Below are 17,837 nucleotides of genomic sequence, written 5' to 3'. Positions count from 1 at the left end.
ACATCCTATGTGCAATATTTATTGAACCATATTCCATATCCTCCTGTATATTCCATATACTGTTTCCACACCATTCCCCATCCTTTACATTACAAGTAAAACTGTGTGTCCTGTATTCTGATGCATTTATAAATTATAAATAAACAAATACAAATACAATTGCAAATACAAGAAATGGCCACAAAAAGTCATTATGTCCCACTAATGGAATTTGTTCTCCACTGTCATGTAAGTTTGAACAAAAGTTTTAGAACAAAACCAGAATCTTGTACCAGGAGAGCATAACTTGTGAAAAGATGGTACAGAAGATTGCAATTTTGTACCAGGGGAATGTAAGCGGAATTTAGAATAGCTTTCTAAATGAATAAAACAGATTTTTCAATTTATTGCTGATTTACTGAAATCATTTTATCAATATACATACAATTTACACAATGAATGTACAGCTTTTTATATTTGAAGCTTCAGTAACATAGAATATGCTTAATTGTACCGCAGTGTACAAAGTACCCTTAAATAACTAATGAATTAACAATCAATGTAACTTGAATAATTCATTGAAATTTCGCATATTTGCAATTTTTTAGTTTACGCGTGTTAGGATCGATGAAAATTCGATGTTGCTTCCAATGGAACTGCTCTGTGCATTTCTGCAAAAGAAAATATGAAAAAAAAAATTATTAATAATATAGTCTACAAAATCAAGTTAAATTACATTTGCATATAGAGTATTATTATATATAATACAAATATAAATTGAGTGATAATATCTAACTGTGTCATCTTCCAAATAATAGTGAAAACAAGCTACTAATATGATAATAAAAATTAATCGTTTCTACCATGGCCAAAATAACATAAAGCTACATATCTGTAATGAAATAGAAGAAAAATTAGATAATAATACGATGAATAAAATATGTAAATTATTTACTCACTACTTAATATCTGGAAAATATCCAGAAACTTCTTCCAAAGTCATCCATCTATGGTGAAGACTTCGATGAAACTGGTAGCGTGCGAAGTTTCTCGATCATTCTCGATCACCCCCACCACTTCTCTTCAAATTTCTCGTTCTAATTACTGCAGGTCAGACATAATACTGAAAACTAGTAAATTCCGCCTTTTAATCAAACAAAGAAATTTAATAATTGACTAAGATTCCTATACATATTGTCTGTGTTATTAAAATTTACAAAATGAGAGGAATTTAATAATAACCGAGTATTTGTTGAAAGATTTATTCTATATTGGAACATATCATCCATACATAGCACGGTCAATACCGATCTCGCTTTGTTTCATGTAAAAAAGGTGGAAATAAAAATAATATACAACAGACAGAGGGCTCTCCCTCTTTCTCTTTCTCTCACTTCCGGTCAGACTCGCGACGCTCACCGTAGAGTCGCTTTTCTATCATCTACTACTTCTCTTAATTTACAAGAATTCTTTAATCCAAATTAGAGATCTGTACATATAATATAATTTAATTAATAAAAAGGAAAGGGAGAGAAATTATTCCTAGCACACTGTTGTTTGCTAGATACAACGAGAAAAAGAAAATATCGGTATTTGTAATAGTGAATCGGTACCGATTAAAATAATGAATCAATAACAACGAAAATACAATTTCTAAATTCTATATTTTACACGGGGAAATATATATATATATATATATATAATTTTCGAATTTAATTCGAATATATGTATATATAATATATTTAAAATTAAGAATTATTCGGAAGAGAAATAAATTAATATACAAAATGCGAAAGAATATTTTCCAATTTGTTAATATTTTCGGAATTATTTGGACGCCCAGTGTGTGTTCAGTGAGAGAAAGTAAAGAAGAGAAAGAACATCAGTCGACTCGATCAAGTCATCCAATTAATCGCGAATAACAATATGGCTACCTGCGGTCTTCCGGTCTATGTACATGCAACGGGTGATTTCTTTATTTTCTTTCTTTTTCGTATAACGATTATACCTGGAGGAGATATGTACACGTTTTCCCTCCTTTACATTCATTTTCAAACCATCATTATTATTTAATTCAAGAAAGACTTTTTCGTTCGGATATACTGCAGCGAAAATACATTTTCTGTTGAAAGAAATTTAACTTTGGCGCTGTAATTTATCCCATACGTTGTTTTAACGAAAATTTCGCGTCTCTTTTAATATTTGTTGAGTTTATTTCAATATCTCCATTGAAATCTAAAATTTCAATGAAATTAGCACTCAAATTTCGCGCCATTATTAACTTCACGAATCATATATAGTTCTATATCTTGCAATTATGAATATACGTATAATTAGTGCAAAACAATTCATTGTTCAATCAGGGAACATATATAATTCATGAAAAATTGTTTTTCTTTCAAGCTTTCTCGAATTTGATTTCAACTCACAGGCAGAATAACATGTTAAATAAACACTAGAAACTAAAGGAGAAAATTGAAATTCCCAATTTGCTTCCCGTTGAAGCTCTCGTTTTCCTCTATTATAATGTTTCTCTCAAAAAAATAGTCATCTCTTTACATTTTTCTCTCTCGCTTTCTCCTATTAATCTACACCCTGATGCCCATGCATAATCGATTTATAGTGAAATTTTTTTATTGCGTCCACGAGGTCGGATACGTCTTTGCAGTTATTATTCTTTTTTCTCCATTTTCTTTTTTTCTCTTTCTCCCTCTTTACCCCAGAAAAATATATATGTTTATATACATGTATGTACGTATGTATGTATATATGCAATATGTATATTTATATACATAACAGAGTCACGAGATGGAAACCGTCGACAATAGACGATACTTTTATTTTTTATCTTTCGCGAAATAAGTACCAAAGTAAATCCGTCGTCCTGTTTCGTATTCATATTTCGATTTGTCATTTCACGGAAATGTACAAGTAATAAAATATATTTACGATTGATAAAATCCTTGAAATTGCCAGCAATTTTAGTTCTTCGTCTACTTCTCATATCTTTTTTCTGTCCATATTTAATATATCTTTAAACGCTACGGATGTGAGTAATATGAGAAAATTAAGATGGCCAGCAAACATGGCGTCTCAATAGAATCTAACCTCTAAAGAAACTATTGGAGAAATAATTCTATTAAGACTTTAAAATTAGGCGAACTACTTCCTTTTGTTTTCTTTCTGTTAAAAAGAATATTCATTTTTACTTATACCTCTGCCTGCGAGTTTTTTGCTTAAATGGGAATTGTTAACATCCATTCGTCCCTTGTGTCAATTTACGAAAACTTTGTTCCTTTCATTTCTGATCAAGGAATTTTACAGCTTATAATTACTTATCTTGTCACTATCGGGGCATTTCTATTATTTCTGTCAAATTAACACGGTCTAAATTTACAAAAATTCCATTTTTGCAGTAATAGAATTTTCCAGTTTGTAACTATTTACCTCAACTCAAATTGACACCAATAAATTAATAAAAAATATTATTTTAGGAAAATGAGGGACGAATGTGAGTTAAATACGAAGTATACAATGTGACGCAAAGGTCTCCACACGCACGATATTACTATTATAATTTTTCTATTTGTATTGATTTGTATATCGAACATTCTCTTTATAATTTTCACTGTCAGAAAAATGTTTCCTATGTATAAAGATTTTTGCATCACCCTGTATAAGAGATTCAACGTGAGCAGACATCCTCCATGGTTTATGCAGCAACAATGAAACAAAGAAACAAGGGAGGTGGGGATACAATGTACAAAGCTAATTTACAAAGGTGTCGTTCGGTTACCCTCTGTATTTCACGGGTCGTCTCGCGATTCTTCGTCCCTGCTTCTTTTATATGTACACAATGCACTCTCTTTGAACTCTATGGCTTCTGTGATTTTCTCTATCTCTCTCCTTCTCACTCGCACACCACGCATTCTACGTTTATGTTTATTCCTGCCTTCTTATTCTTACATAATAAACGCATTTCTATCGCCAATCGTCTGAGAAATCATCGATTACAAAATTGTTGCCCCTCGTCGTCCGCCATATGTAACGCTCCCCCCATCGCTTCTCTTTACCCCATGAAAAGGCTTTGCAATACTGTGTAAGAAAAATAAATAGCTTCGTCTTCTTTTCTCTAGCACTTCTTCTCTGTTATTAAAATAAACTTTCAACGTTTCTTGGATCTTTCTTTTTCCAGGAAAAATAAATATACTTTAACGATTCAATAGACTTTGTTGTTGGTGCAGTTTTTTAGGTTAGAATTCAACGTGGAAATCATGCAGCGCCCTCTTTCCTTATCTCTGTTCTCTATTGTTGTACTGGATGTGGGGCACGTTCGTTTTGAAATCGCTCTTCCGGGACGATTTTGTAAAATTACTGTGTTCTTGGTCAAAACTGACGAAAGGCTTCCTTTTAAAGTTCCATCTTTTTAAAACTTGAACTCCTTTTATCGAAGTTTCTTTAAAATCATTCGAGATTTATTTCTTAAAGAAATGTTGAGATTTGTGTTTTATTGGATTTGGAGATTGTTGCCAAATTGTGTATTTTTGAAATCCAAGTTGAAACAATTAACGTTTCAGAAAAGATGGCAGATTTCCCTCAAAATCAGAAATAAAGAGGGACATTCTCCTCGTTCGTTATGACTCTCACAGTATTGCATATGATAAATGAAATTTGTGAAACAAGCAAACCTTAAACAAAATTTGTCATTTTCTCAAAAAATCGGTGCACTCGAACTTTGTACCACTCGAAGATCGATCTTGCGTGTTTTTCATTAAACATCGCAAGAAAAGTTTGTTCTTACACGTATAACGTGACGTAATTGCACGTTTTTAATTCCTACTATATAGAATTCGAGAACGTCCCAAAAACATTGACTCGTAATGTTTGTATGTATTTTGTATGTAGCTAACTACATACCTCTTTGAATAAAAGCTGTTTTCCATTTAGTCGTTCGTTTTGGGACACTTCGAGTTCAGAATAAAACGGAGATCTTCTGAGATCTTCAGAGTTTTGTTCATAAAATTCTGGATTCTTTCTATTCTTAAATCTTGGGCAAGTGCAAAAATTCTGACGATTGAATTGTGATAGAATACCACTATGACAGAGTTGTCGTTGACATCGGTTTATACCCGAATGATTCCAAAATTATTTTCGGAAGAGGTTTTTTTTACTTTCTTCGCTTAAACCTTTTGGTATTTTGTAAATTGCAATGAACCTTCAATAATTTCCTCTTCTAATTTAATACTTTTATATTTCTCTGTTATATGATTGTTAATTATTTTTTAAAGAAACCGACAGAATTATCGCACTTACTTGATAACAGCGTTGTTCGCGCGGCGCAACTTGGCAACCGCGCGTTGCCAGTGGTTCTCAGCCATTCTTTCTCGAATCATTGCTTAGGGGGCACTTTCGATATTAACTATTGCTTAAAAGATGGAAGTTTATTTGAGTTGATCTCGTGGCATTTATTTCATTCCTTTAAAATAACTTATCTCAAATAAAACAGTAACAAATTTCCTTTTGGTTTCCTAGGAATCAAGTAGCAAAATCAAATAATCTCTTCGCAAAAAGATAATTTCAATAATTTTGTAATCCTATAGTAGTTTCGCAGAATACCCAAAAATAGAGTTAAAATTGCACGATACTTCTAAACCTTAAATAAAAACGAAGCTAAGAGTTTTACAAAACCAAAATAAATTTCCATAAATCTTTTTAGTTTTTCTTTCGGATAATTTCTCGAATTATTAAGAACTTTAAACGTCAGGGATACCAACTAACTCGAAAAAGGAGTCAGCCCCGTGGAACACAAACTGGCAACAACGGTCTTCGGTTCTTTCTCCAATATATTTCTCGCCTCGTTTCCTCGCAAAAAATACACATCGATTTTTAAAAGACAGATACATTATCTCGTAGCTCCTCCCGTCCGGTTTCGTCTTTAACATCTGTCGCTCGGTTTTTGTAACTATACATTCAGGATTCGCGTTTCCTCGTCGCCTCTCACTCTCATTCACTCTCATTCTTTTCATTTACTATCTTTCATATGTTTTTTTCCATCATTTTCATCGTGCAACACTGTATTATATGCTTAAAGACTTCATCGACATCATTATCATCGTTATTCATCATCATTTAGCAATCGTTAAAATTATTGTACATTATTTAATTAGTAATCGTTAGAATATAATATTGTTGATGTACATGTGGCTCCACCATGTCCATTGCGGAGAACGCGTAAATTACTAGACAGGCGCGAACATCGGGGAATCCAGCTTCGTTAAGAATATCCGAATTGTTCCTAGAAAATTATTCTTCTATCGAAGAATTTTTATCTTTTAACCTTATTTCTTTTTCTTGTATTTTGGAAATCTTGGGCGTTACATTTTTCGGATATTCGAAGAGGTTTCCTGGCGCCACAGTCCATATAATTGCAACTACTTTTATAGGTAAGTTTCAGTTATCGATCCCGGGATTTTTAAAAGCAATGTTACGAAATTACAGAATTACTTGGCAATTTGTGAAATGTTGTAACTTCATAATTTTGCATCTTCATCATTTTATGAATTTGCAATTTTGGAACTTTTTACTTCTACAATTTTTTAAATTTGTGGTTCTCGGTTTTGCAAGAATATGAAAGTTACAAAATTCCCCACAATTTCAAACATTTTCAAACATTCATAAAATACCATACAAATTATTCTGTAATCCCATTAGTTACCTATAATGTACCTAAGGAATTTAATCTCGACGTATTTCTTTCAAATTTTTAAGTCTCTGATTTCTCATTCTGCCAAATTTTAAAATTCGCGAAATCAGATAGACTGGGACGTTGTTCGCGCGTGCCTATCAAATATCTACGTCATGTAACTTCTATTAAACGCACACGGGCGCATTAAGACGAACCGCACCGCCGCATTGCCAATTCACAAAAAATCTCCCTGCACCTGCGCGACGAAGTAGTTTTTCCATTATATTTCATCTTCCACGTTGTTTTTCTTTTTCCTTCCGCTCATTCTGGGCGGAGTGCACGCCGAGTCCCTTTCTCTCCTATCATCCAATCTCAACCACTCTCTACACACGCATACACGCATACATACACTCGTCCACGCTCAGTTCCGTTCGAACAGAACTACTAATTGTTGTACATACAAAGTATCGCTTGCCATTTTTGTTAATTTCGCGCGCGCGCGCGCGCGCGTTTATATGTTGTATACACACGTGTGAGGTTAGTGTTGGGAATCGCAACGCGAACATATCCGTCTCGAAAATGATTTTTTCCTCTTTTACGAATCTCTTTTCTTTAATCACAAACGAACAAATTCGTAACTCGATAAAAATTCGACTAATCGAAAATTTGCCTACTAAAATTTTACCAGTGGACCGTTGAAAGTTAATTAATAATTTTGTAATTGCTATCACGTTCCACGAATAACACCAAAAAATTGCAACGACGCGGAAAAGTTTTGCACGAATCGGCGTTCCTAACCTCAAACAATTTTCAAGGACACTCGTCTACCGAAATCTTTCTTTCTCTTTTTATGTACATAATCTTTTCTTGGCTCGGGCGTCCCATTAAAAAAATTCCTACAGCCGAAAACACGAAAATTTCGAGATTAAGAAACCGTCGACTCCAAGCAAATTCGAAAGTTCCCACGCAAATCGTTCGAACGTATCGCGGGAACGCTTCGAGCGTCGAAAATGAGGAACAACGCCACGAGAAATGTTTTCCTTCAACGCGAATACGCTTCTAAAAAGAATTTCGAAATACAATCGAATTTAACAAATCTAACCTACTAGAATCACAAATGTTTACGCAGAGTGCCCCTGCAAATTCGATCATTAAATTTAATTTAATTTTTACTTTTATCCCTCTTTTACCGATATGAAGATGTCCGCCATTTTAAAATGGCGCCTGTGACAGCGACATCGTGTTATCGATAATTTCTTAAATTAGCTTTCTTACAAACAACTGTCCGATCACAAAGGCGATTTGATTCCCATCACTGTACGCAAAATACCATGTAAATGTGTGTCTGTGTATGTGTGTGTGTAAGCATGTTTGTGTTTGTCTGTGTGCAACCTAGCGAATATATAATATATTGTATATATATAAAACGCTCCAAATAGAAATAATATTTCACTAATTATTAATCGAATACGGAGCAAAAGAACTCCTGTCAAGTTTGTTCTTCTCGATTTCTTCGTTAGTATGCGATTTGTTTTTTTTTATCGTTTTCTACTAAAACGTACAACAATAATTTTTTTCAGTCTAATACATTCCAAAGCACCAATTCGTTAAAGTCTCGCAATCCAATATGGCCGACACAGTCGAGTGTCTAACAGGCCACGGCTTTCTTTTTCTCGCGTTTCTTTTCGATGCACGCGCTTACACCTACTTAAAAATGAAAATAAGAAGTGAAAAAAGAAAAAAATAGAAAAAATGATAAAAAATTGGATAGCCAAAATCCTACGTGTCCATCCTTGCTCTCGACTTAATTTTTACCATCTCACCCCGAATCCTCGGTTTAACAATAATTTCGTTACGTTACGATTAGTATGTATAGTAATTATCGTTACATAGTTGCTAGTAGAAGATACGAGACGCGCTTGAGATTTGCTCTTCGTATGTTTTTATCGAACAAGCGCACGCAGCTTTGAACATCATGTGAAGCACGATCGATCGAGTTCGAGTTGATACAGTTATATAGTTGAGAGGACTAAAAATTTTTTCTTTTTTTCTCTTACGACTAGTAAAACGTAGATTCGAGTCAAGAGACGAATTTACAAGCTAAGAAAAAACGCATGTGCTCGTAGCTCGATTTTGTAAAAGCTAGTATAGTTGTCGTAAAATTTCTAATATAGTTGGTAGTGGCAGCATATACTTGCTTCGATAGTCGTGAAATCCGTTTCGGTCCTCGACGATGAAATATTTTATACTTTTTTCAAGGCTGACGATGATCGATGGTATATAGTCGTTAGTATAGTTCTTGACTATAGTGAATCATCGTCGAATATCGATTACGCGGTTCGAAATCAAACGTTAACCGATCGCAAACGTCCCTCGACGGTAAAAATATCACATACACACGAACAATAACGATTAGTATAGTTGATGGAAATGTTCGAACTACGAGGAAACGACTATACTTGCATCTATATAATGCGATTTGATCTACGCAGACAATTTCCTGTTAAATCGAATTATATGCGCTCAACTATACTTTGCACCCGATTTAGAGCACCGTAATTATGCTTAACAGTCAACTATAGTTACGTGTCTTTTCGATAAATCGCTTATTCCAGAAAATGTTCTCTTAAATCGAATTACACGCGTCCAACTATGGTTCACACTTCTCTTGGCGCCAAGTAACTATAGTTAATAGTTAAATATAGTTGCACATTTTCCTAAATTTCTTATTCCAGATAAAAAATTTCGCACTAAATTCAATTATGTATGTTTAACTATAATTCACACCCGAGATGCAGCTGTCTAACAATAGTTAATAGTTAACTATAGTTACGTATCTTCTGAATAAACTGCTTGTTTAAAAAATTTCTCACTTAAATCGAATTATATGCGCTCAACTATATTCCACGCTCGATTTAGAGCCCAGTAACTATAATTAACGATTAACTATAGTTGTACATTTTCTCAACCATACTTATTCCAGATACGTTACTCCAATCAAAAATGGCTAGCTGCGGCCTAATATTAAACTTGAAACAACTCCGAGTGCTAACTATTGTCGATTAGAGACCAACTATAAATTATATCGACCGTACTTAATTTTATTTCAATTTCACCAACCGCGTTTTAATAGTTCCATCGCGGAGATATATGTATTTTCATCCGCAAAACTCGAAGGTAAAATTTCAAATCGAGACAACCATATCATCCAACGACAACTATACCTTTTCGCGATCGATCGATCGTACGTGTTTGTTTTCTTTGTATGTGTACGCGTTCTTTCTTTGTGTATGTGTGTATCCGCGTGCATTCTCTGTGATACAAATACAAATGTTAGTGTTAAGTGTTAATAATAATAATAATAATAATAATAATAATAATAATAACAGCGGTAACAGGAGCAATAATAGTAATAAATAGTAGTAATAGTAGTAGTAGTAGTAGTAGTAGTAGCAGTAGTAGTAGTAGTAGTAGTAGTAGCAGTAGCAGTAACAGTAGTAGTAGTAGTAGTAGTAGTAGTAGTAGTAGTAGTAGTAGTAGCAGTAGTAGTAGTAGTAGCAGTAGTAGTAGTAGTAGCAGTAGTAGTAGTAGTAGCAGTAGTAGTAGTAGTAGTAGTAGTACTAGTAGTAGTAGTAGTAAGTCGACCGGGTGCACATCCGACGAGGGCAGGTCCTACAGTGACAAACAATGACGGTACTCGTTTTAAAAAATTTTCCAACAGTTTGTACGATCATCAGTACTATACACAGTTATTTTTTCACCATATCGCGTCATTTTTCTAATCCTGTTCTCAACCATTTTCCACACGCTTTACCATCACTATGCTGTTCTTCTTATATGCCTAGCAGCGATGTTATTCCATTTTTTTTTGTTGTTTCTTTATAATAAATTATAATAAATCAATTGTTGAGTGGTTTGTTGACAGCAATGGTTGATAGTCGATACGCGTGATGAAAATTTTTGTACGTTTGGTGTTAGTAGTGGCAGCCCCGAAAATTTTGTTAGTCGTTTATGGTTGCAGTTATAGTCGCTTGTTAGAAATGATAGTGCATATACTTTGTTATAGTGATCTTATATGAAGTTCTTATACAACACTGACTTATTGCCGTTTTACCGCCACAATTGTTTTCCTTCTCGAATTTCAAGCACGAATTTTACGTCATAAATAAATTCTCTTCAAATAAATGTCAGATCTTTCTTAGAGATTAGCCTTCGCTAGTTATTATTTTTTTTTTCTTATTTATTTTTCTTTTTTGATTGAGCAAATTTCTTAAAATTGCAGAAAAGCATGTTTCGTATAATACGAAAAATCCCAGATTTCGATTTGTTAGTAAATAATACGAGGATCAATTTCACAAAGAATTTCTACGCTATAATTTTCAAAATAATATCAGGACCTTTCAATGAAATTTGGAATTTTATATCATTTTTCGTGAAATTGGTCCAAAAAGGGTTAGTCAAAAATTCCAGAAGGGGTGAAAAACGAAGGCAATAAATTTCGATAAAAATTCTCAGGGCTCCTTACATTTCTCTCTGCCTCTTTCACATTCTCTCGTTTTACAAATAACAATTATGTACAATATAAATCGTATTATTCCACGGATGAGAACAGAAAAAAAAGATGGCGGAGAATATCGTTGCCGTCGACGTTATTATCAAACCCAGAAAAATAATGCATCAAACTACCATAACAAAGTATAATCATTTAACTTTATTTATAATAATCTTCAGCTTATAAGCTTCCTCCGTTTCTTCATTTCTCATCGTTTTTCTACAGCTTCCAATAAATTAGAACGACTCTCTCTCTCTCTCTCTCTCTCTCTTAATCTTCGCGATTAATAACAAGAACCTTCCTCACTGTGGCACTCTTACACTCTCGTTCTCGCTCTCTTACACTCATACTCTCGCTTTCTCTCGCAGGGCCGAACGTTGCCTCCAATAAGAAAATACCGTATCTCAACCGTCTGTCGGCTAATTACGAACAAGGACTGTACAGAGTCGTTTCACATCTCACGTACAAGTATCAAGTTACGAATTCATGGTGACTGATTGCCCCCAACTGAACACGTGGTGTTCATGGTGGAGGTTAGAAGGACACGCCGGGCGCTTTCTTACTAGAACTTCAATTTCGCTGACAAGCGAACTTTGTGGTTAGAAAGATCATGGAGATTGTATTTATTCTCCACTGTTCCTTTGTTTTGTACTTGTAACAAATGCGGTCTATGAAACTGTTATTTATATATTTTCCCACTTTTCAGATTTGACAGACTTCATAGATTTATAAATTTCTAGACTTTCGCGATATAACCTAGATTTAACAATTTTTAGATTCTGCAGATTTTCACATTGCACATTTTTCCATTGCACAGATTTTTAGACTTTCTTAAGGAACATTCTCCTTATTAATATACACTAACGTTACTAAAAAAAAATCTGTGAAAAATTAAAATTCAATGCCAATATTACCATACAATAAACCTACCTACTTCTGCTACTTAGCAAAATTGCGTATTTTTTAAAAACTCAGTGCGTAACCACTTTACTAATTACTAATTGCTATACGATAGCAATTATTACCAATTATTTTCCTAATTTGAAAAATCCATTATTCAAATTACAGCTATTTCCAATGAATAATCAAATAAAACCTTGACATAATTTCTCAACTCATTCCTTCCATCAGTCACCGTGATCACGATCCAGAATCAGGAATATTCTACAAACATCTACATACGTGTAGGGACAGGCAAAAGGGACACCTAGGAGGAGAAACGGACAGATCAGGGTGCTCGGTTGGATAAACAGACAGACAAGAGAGATTGCGGCACGATGCGCATACATATGGTACATAATCAGCGTGTGTAATCTTTCTAGTGTAGGGTGTATGTGTGTCTCTGTATGTGTGCCGTGTGCGCGCGCATACGTGCTGGTGTGGAGTATAAGTGTGGCTCGACACATTTAAAAGGAGTATTATAGTTTGTCCCTTAAAAAACACAGAAACTCGAATCTACGCTTGGCAGTATCATGAACAAATCGTTCGCTCGTACATCGTCAGAAAACTCGAGCGAACGCGCTATATAATATATAGATGTATGTAACGTAATATATACATATATATTTTTTGCATTTTTCATTATCTCGTTTTCGTTAATCGCTTATAATATCTCTAGATGTCGCCAAATGACGCGCGTGGTAGTAGTAGTGTGTCTCCCCTTTGTTCTTAATCCTCCAATTTTTCTCCACTCTGTCATGACTACTTTGTTGAACCATTTTGCAGCAGCGTTCGAGAAAAACGACAACTACGACACATTCAGACAATGAGAAATCGACGTCGACGGTTAACGCCCTTGGCAGTGATCGTAGAATTGCATCTAGTTTTTCTTTCGTTCAAAGTGTTCTGTATGTGTGTTTGTGTGTGTGTGTGTGTGTATACGCGTGTATGTGCACGGTTGTGTTGCTCTGTATGTGTGTGTACCTGTGTGTGTCCTCTCTTCTTCGCTCGTCGCCCCTCCACTCATACTCCCTTGCATTCTGACTCTTTTATTCTATCTTTCTCTCTTTTCACTTCTCAGCTCACACTTACACACGGAGTAACGTGTGACCGGTTTCTGATTCGCCGAAGGATGCGGTTCACCTTGATTCCCGCCCGATCTTTTTACGTCAAACACGTCCGGCTGAGAGAAAACGTCGCCTAAGGCGAGATGCATATCTCAACGCCGCCATCTGACGGTTGCCGCGCGAACTTCACAGGCACCGTGTCGGGAATCATGGCGAAGATTCTTCGCGCAACGGGGAAGACCCTCGGGGATTCGAGGGTGACTCTAGACGCTACAAACGAAAGAGTGTCGATGACGACCTGCCGTCGACGGTCCGTGACGATTTTTCTGCGCTCCAAGGTACAGGGATCTCCATTCTGAGAATCTAATTTCCGCCATGCCGTTCTCCCATCTAGCAAACTGATCACCACAGATTTCATTTATTGCACGATTTTCGCTTTGGTATTGAACCAGGAGTCCAAGGAGCAATTGTTTTCTCCGATTGTGAATGGTCAAGCTCTGAAATTTTAACGGTATTATCTGTTAGGATACTTTCTTTGCTTTCTCTGTTGAAAGCAATCAAGTTCCATGAAAGAAGAGTCTGAAAAATTCTTGAGGTACGGTTGGTAGCTAAGTATGTTCCATTAACCTGTTCACCAAGTTTTTTAAAGCTGGAAGATTAAAGGTATAAATGTAACCCAAACCACGATTTTGAATAAACATACTATTTTTATAAAGATACCGAATTATATTAAAAAAAAAAAAAATGAGATATATAATTGTGGACCATACATAGCAAAAAAAAAATCAAAATAAAAGATTAGATAAAGACATTATATCTAAAAAAAATTCTCAATTAACAAGTTAAAAAGAAACTATAATGAGCAAGGTTCGATAAATGGGAAAAGCTCATAGCAAGAAACAAGTAACGTAGTCTGGTCAAAGCTTGATCATTCTAACCGAAGTTGATCCCAATTCTCAACTAAACATCAGTCTACATACATACGACACTTACGTATGAGAGAACGACTTTACAAGTCTTTAGCAATGGCGATTTAACTCAGTGAAACATCTTTGCAGGGTCTCCACTGATAATCAGAAGGGAGTAGATTTTACAAGCTGTCGCAGTACGCTTAAATATTAACTCTGTAAGGACTCTAGAGTCCAAACGAACGTGTTAATTCATCATCGACCCGTGGATTCTCAAACACGCTTCTTACCACGAGTCAATGACTGTTAGCTACTTTACAGATGTATACAATAGGCAATGTCATCGTACTTCAAGAAAATCTTTCTGTTCCCATCACATTCTCACTTTATAGCAGAAACGGCGATGTCTAAAACCACTTGGTGTTTTTTCGTGATACAACAAATGCGGTGTATAGGTGTGTGCAAATGTGTCTGGTGTTTCTATACAAGGCCCCTCAGCCTCTACTCATTGCTGGAGCCACTTGTTCTAAAGATTTCTTCATCCAATTATACCGATAGACCGTGATCCTTTTGTTCCCAAATTTGGTAACCAATTGGTCATTTTCAGATCCAATCAAATATCCAAATTTGGCTCGCAGCAATGGTCTGAGTCATTGACCGAGTTCCTAAAGGTGTCATCTCATTGATTTTGAAGAACAATGTGAATTACTTCAATGTAGAAGCAACAATCACATTGATGGGCGATGGTGACGATGGTTTGGATATCTTTTTTCTCAGCTTCCAGTAGCTCCGTCTCGCATTTAGCCAGCACTAGGTTCTTTTCACGCTGTTCTGCGGTGTGGCAGTGTATGCCTTACGGCATTAATTTGTAGATCTTTCATCATAGATTCGATGGGACGTGTCGATTGTCCCTGTCCGTGTCAGTTCGATCTGAGGCAACAAGGATGTCGTAACCTAATGGACGTGACTATTGGTGGTGATTATTAGGTCACGTAACTAGTCCCGAGTATCGAACATGAAACCCTCCTCGAGCCCCAAATCGACCAGATCGGAGAAAAACGATATTACCTCGATATAGTAACGTGCCACTTGTATTTTTCGCATCGTTCAACATATAATTGTATAATAGTAAAACACTGTGTCTCTAAGATGTTTCTATTTTTGCTCTAGACGATGTACTAGTAAATCTTCCTCGTGTCCTTCTATATGTATCCAGTCTCATTTTTCTCGTCATCCTTTTATCCAGATGTTCGTCGCCAAACGTAAATCGCCTGTCAAGTTCGATCACCTGTTCTTCTTTTCTTCTAGACTCGACAAAATTTTGCACGCACGTTATTTATCTTTTTTTTCGCTTTTTTTTTTCTTTTTGGTTTGCTCATTTAACTTACTACGAAATTACAACTGCGTACGATCAGTTAATAGCATAGAGTTACAGTGTTACAACATTGAGAATCTTAGTGTACAGTGTGGCTCACATTGGTGTCTGTGTGCATGCGCTGTGTCTTTTCAAATTTACCGATTCTCCTGTGAAACCAAGTGCGTGCGCGCGTGTACGTGGTGTGTACGTGTGTCTGTCACTCTCGGTTCGAGTATGAGCCAGCTGAATGTCCTCTGATTATTCTCAGTGCTACTTCATCCAGCCTCCTTCAGCAATCAAAGTGTGTTTTTATGCTAGCATTGTATGTCCCAGGGTCTGGCTAGGCTGTTGTAGACCCAACGTGTCGAAGCGTATCGTCACCCCCTTAAACCAAATTCCGTCTCCAGCTGATCTGGCGCGACCCTGTTCCATGTTTCTCCTTTAGAAAGATCCTTTTCTCCAATTTCTGTCAGTTTCTCGCGAAATCAGCTCTCACCCTTTTCTCTTCAATGTTTTTGTTCATTTACTCCCTCACTCTTACATGCTGATCTTTCTCTCCGTCTAAACGCAATTTAATTATCCCATCTCAGTCACTCCCTCTCTTTCGCTCTTGACTCTCTCACTCTAACTTTCTCTCCCACGTTTGCACAAGATTTACTTAATATTTTGCTTGATTTTGTTGATTTTTTCATCTTTTTTTTATTAAAAAATTAAAACGGACGGTTAAATTTCATATTTTCGTTTTGTCGGTGAGCCGATGTCCGCTGCTGAAGGCACAAGGCTTTGCACTTGAACTCGGTCACCTAGCCTAGCTTCACTGACTTACTACGACCTACTACCAACTAGCCTCGCTTACTTTTACTTTACTTAACGTCCTACATTGCTACTACGCATTTTTTAATTCTCTCTTCCTTCCTTTCCTGCCCCTTTCCCTTGCCAGTTCACGAAAAAGAAAACCCGGACGCGCGCAAATGCCAAGCCTCGTCTTCTGAATATATACCTATTCGTCGCGGAAAAAATTGTTTCCACCATCATCACTCAACGATCAACTTTTCAACCACCACTCTCTCTTCGAACTTCTCTTTCCACGTATAAACAATGTACATGCTAGCAATATATTATTATGCTATGTGTTGTGATATAGACTCTATGGTATCATTATGTATAATCGTATGGTTTGTTATTATTTTTCATCATCATCATCATTATTATTTTTGTTTCTTCGTTACATCGCACTCGATTCGTGTGTCGGCCAGGCCAGGTCGCTGCTCAACAGCCGGCCGGGCCTACCTCGTCTCTCTCTACCCTTATTTGCTCGCACGAAAATACAAGGAGTGCGATTGTATCCTATCATCAATCGTTTATCATCGTGATTATCTCGTAGTGATCAGTCACATTCTCAGCCGAAAATTGCACACGCATACAATTAAACACACACTCTCTCTCACATTCTTGTCTCTTAGCTCCTCTGGTTACACTCGTACTCGCTTGGTTGCTCTTACAACGCGCCCGCTTCTTTACCTTATTACAATTACACATTATACATTTACATATCGATTCCGGGGGTAGCCAGGTAGAGGATATAGTAATAACATAACTGTAGGTAGCTCCTTATTACAGTCTCTGTACTGTCTCTACATATCACAGCCTGGGTGCCTCGCCACTGCCTTCTTCTTCCTGACTTTTTGTATTATGTATCATCCTCCGCATCTAGCTCCAACTAGCACTGCCGAAATTAGCTCTCCTGCAGCCCTCACGAGGCCGGTGCAGAGCGCAGAGAAGGTGAGAAGCGAATTCTGAACGATCCGGTGCTACTCAAAGACGCCGGCGGTCTATTACTCAGGCAGTGGCATGGTGGTGCACTAGTACAGGAGGTTCTGCACGTCCACGTTCCACGTCTGTCGATGATGCTGTGCTCTGTCAGCTTCATCACTCCGGACGCTGCGCGGACTCGCGATGAAACAACAACGGTGTTAGCCGACGGGGATCGGCTACGGGGGAACTAGGGTGTCACGTCCCAGATCTCAGCGAGGAAAACTGGCAGCTTTTTGTTCTTGAACTTCAAACTGAAGCACATCTCGCTGTTCTGGTTGCCGAGGGTCCGCAGTTCGGTCAACACCGACAGAAGCTTCGCGAAGATCGTGCCGGACTTCGGCCTGCGTCTGTTGTCGACGTAAGCCTTCAACGCCTCCAAGTAGATCTCTTGGATTTTCTCGACTTTCCAGCCTTCCAGCAGGTTCGGTCTCTCTGTAAGAAAATAGGGGGATTCTTTTCTTTGTAGGTTGGGCCCATATTCGTGAACGTTGATGAGGCTGATGTTAGGTTAGTTGTGTTTGCGTGAGTATTAGTC

At 36.6% G+C, this 17,837-nt stretch overlaps 1 protein-coding gene across 4 annotated transcripts in view; it reads right to left on the bottom strand.

The window, feature by feature from the left end:
• Positions 1-15,303: 15,303 nt before the first annotated feature.
• Positions 15,304-17,837, bottom strand: part of LOC117214298 (ecdysone receptor) — a 187,641-nt gene continuing 185,107 nt past the window's right edge. For all 4 annotated transcript variants that reach the window (XM_033460287.1, XM_033460288.1, XM_033460286.1 and 1 more), the window contains one exon: positions 15,304-17,734. In XM_033460287.1, coding sequence (XP_033316178.1) covers positions 17,490-17,734 — 245 coding nt within the window. In that variant the 3' untranslated portion in view covers positions 15,304-17,489. The remainder of the gene's footprint in view (positions 17,735-17,837) is intronic.

The sequence above is a fragment of the Bombus bifarius genome, unplaced genomic scaffold (genome assembly GCF_011952205.1).
Source record: "Bombus bifarius isolate JDL3187 unplaced genomic scaffold, Bbif_JDL3187 scf7180000009200, whole genome shotgun sequence".
Lineage (NCBI taxonomy): Eukaryota > Metazoa > Arthropoda > Insecta > Hymenoptera > Apidae > Bombus > Bombus bifarius.
Note: the sequence above shows the minus strand (reverse complement) of the source record. Positions and strands in the feature narration are given on the sequence as shown.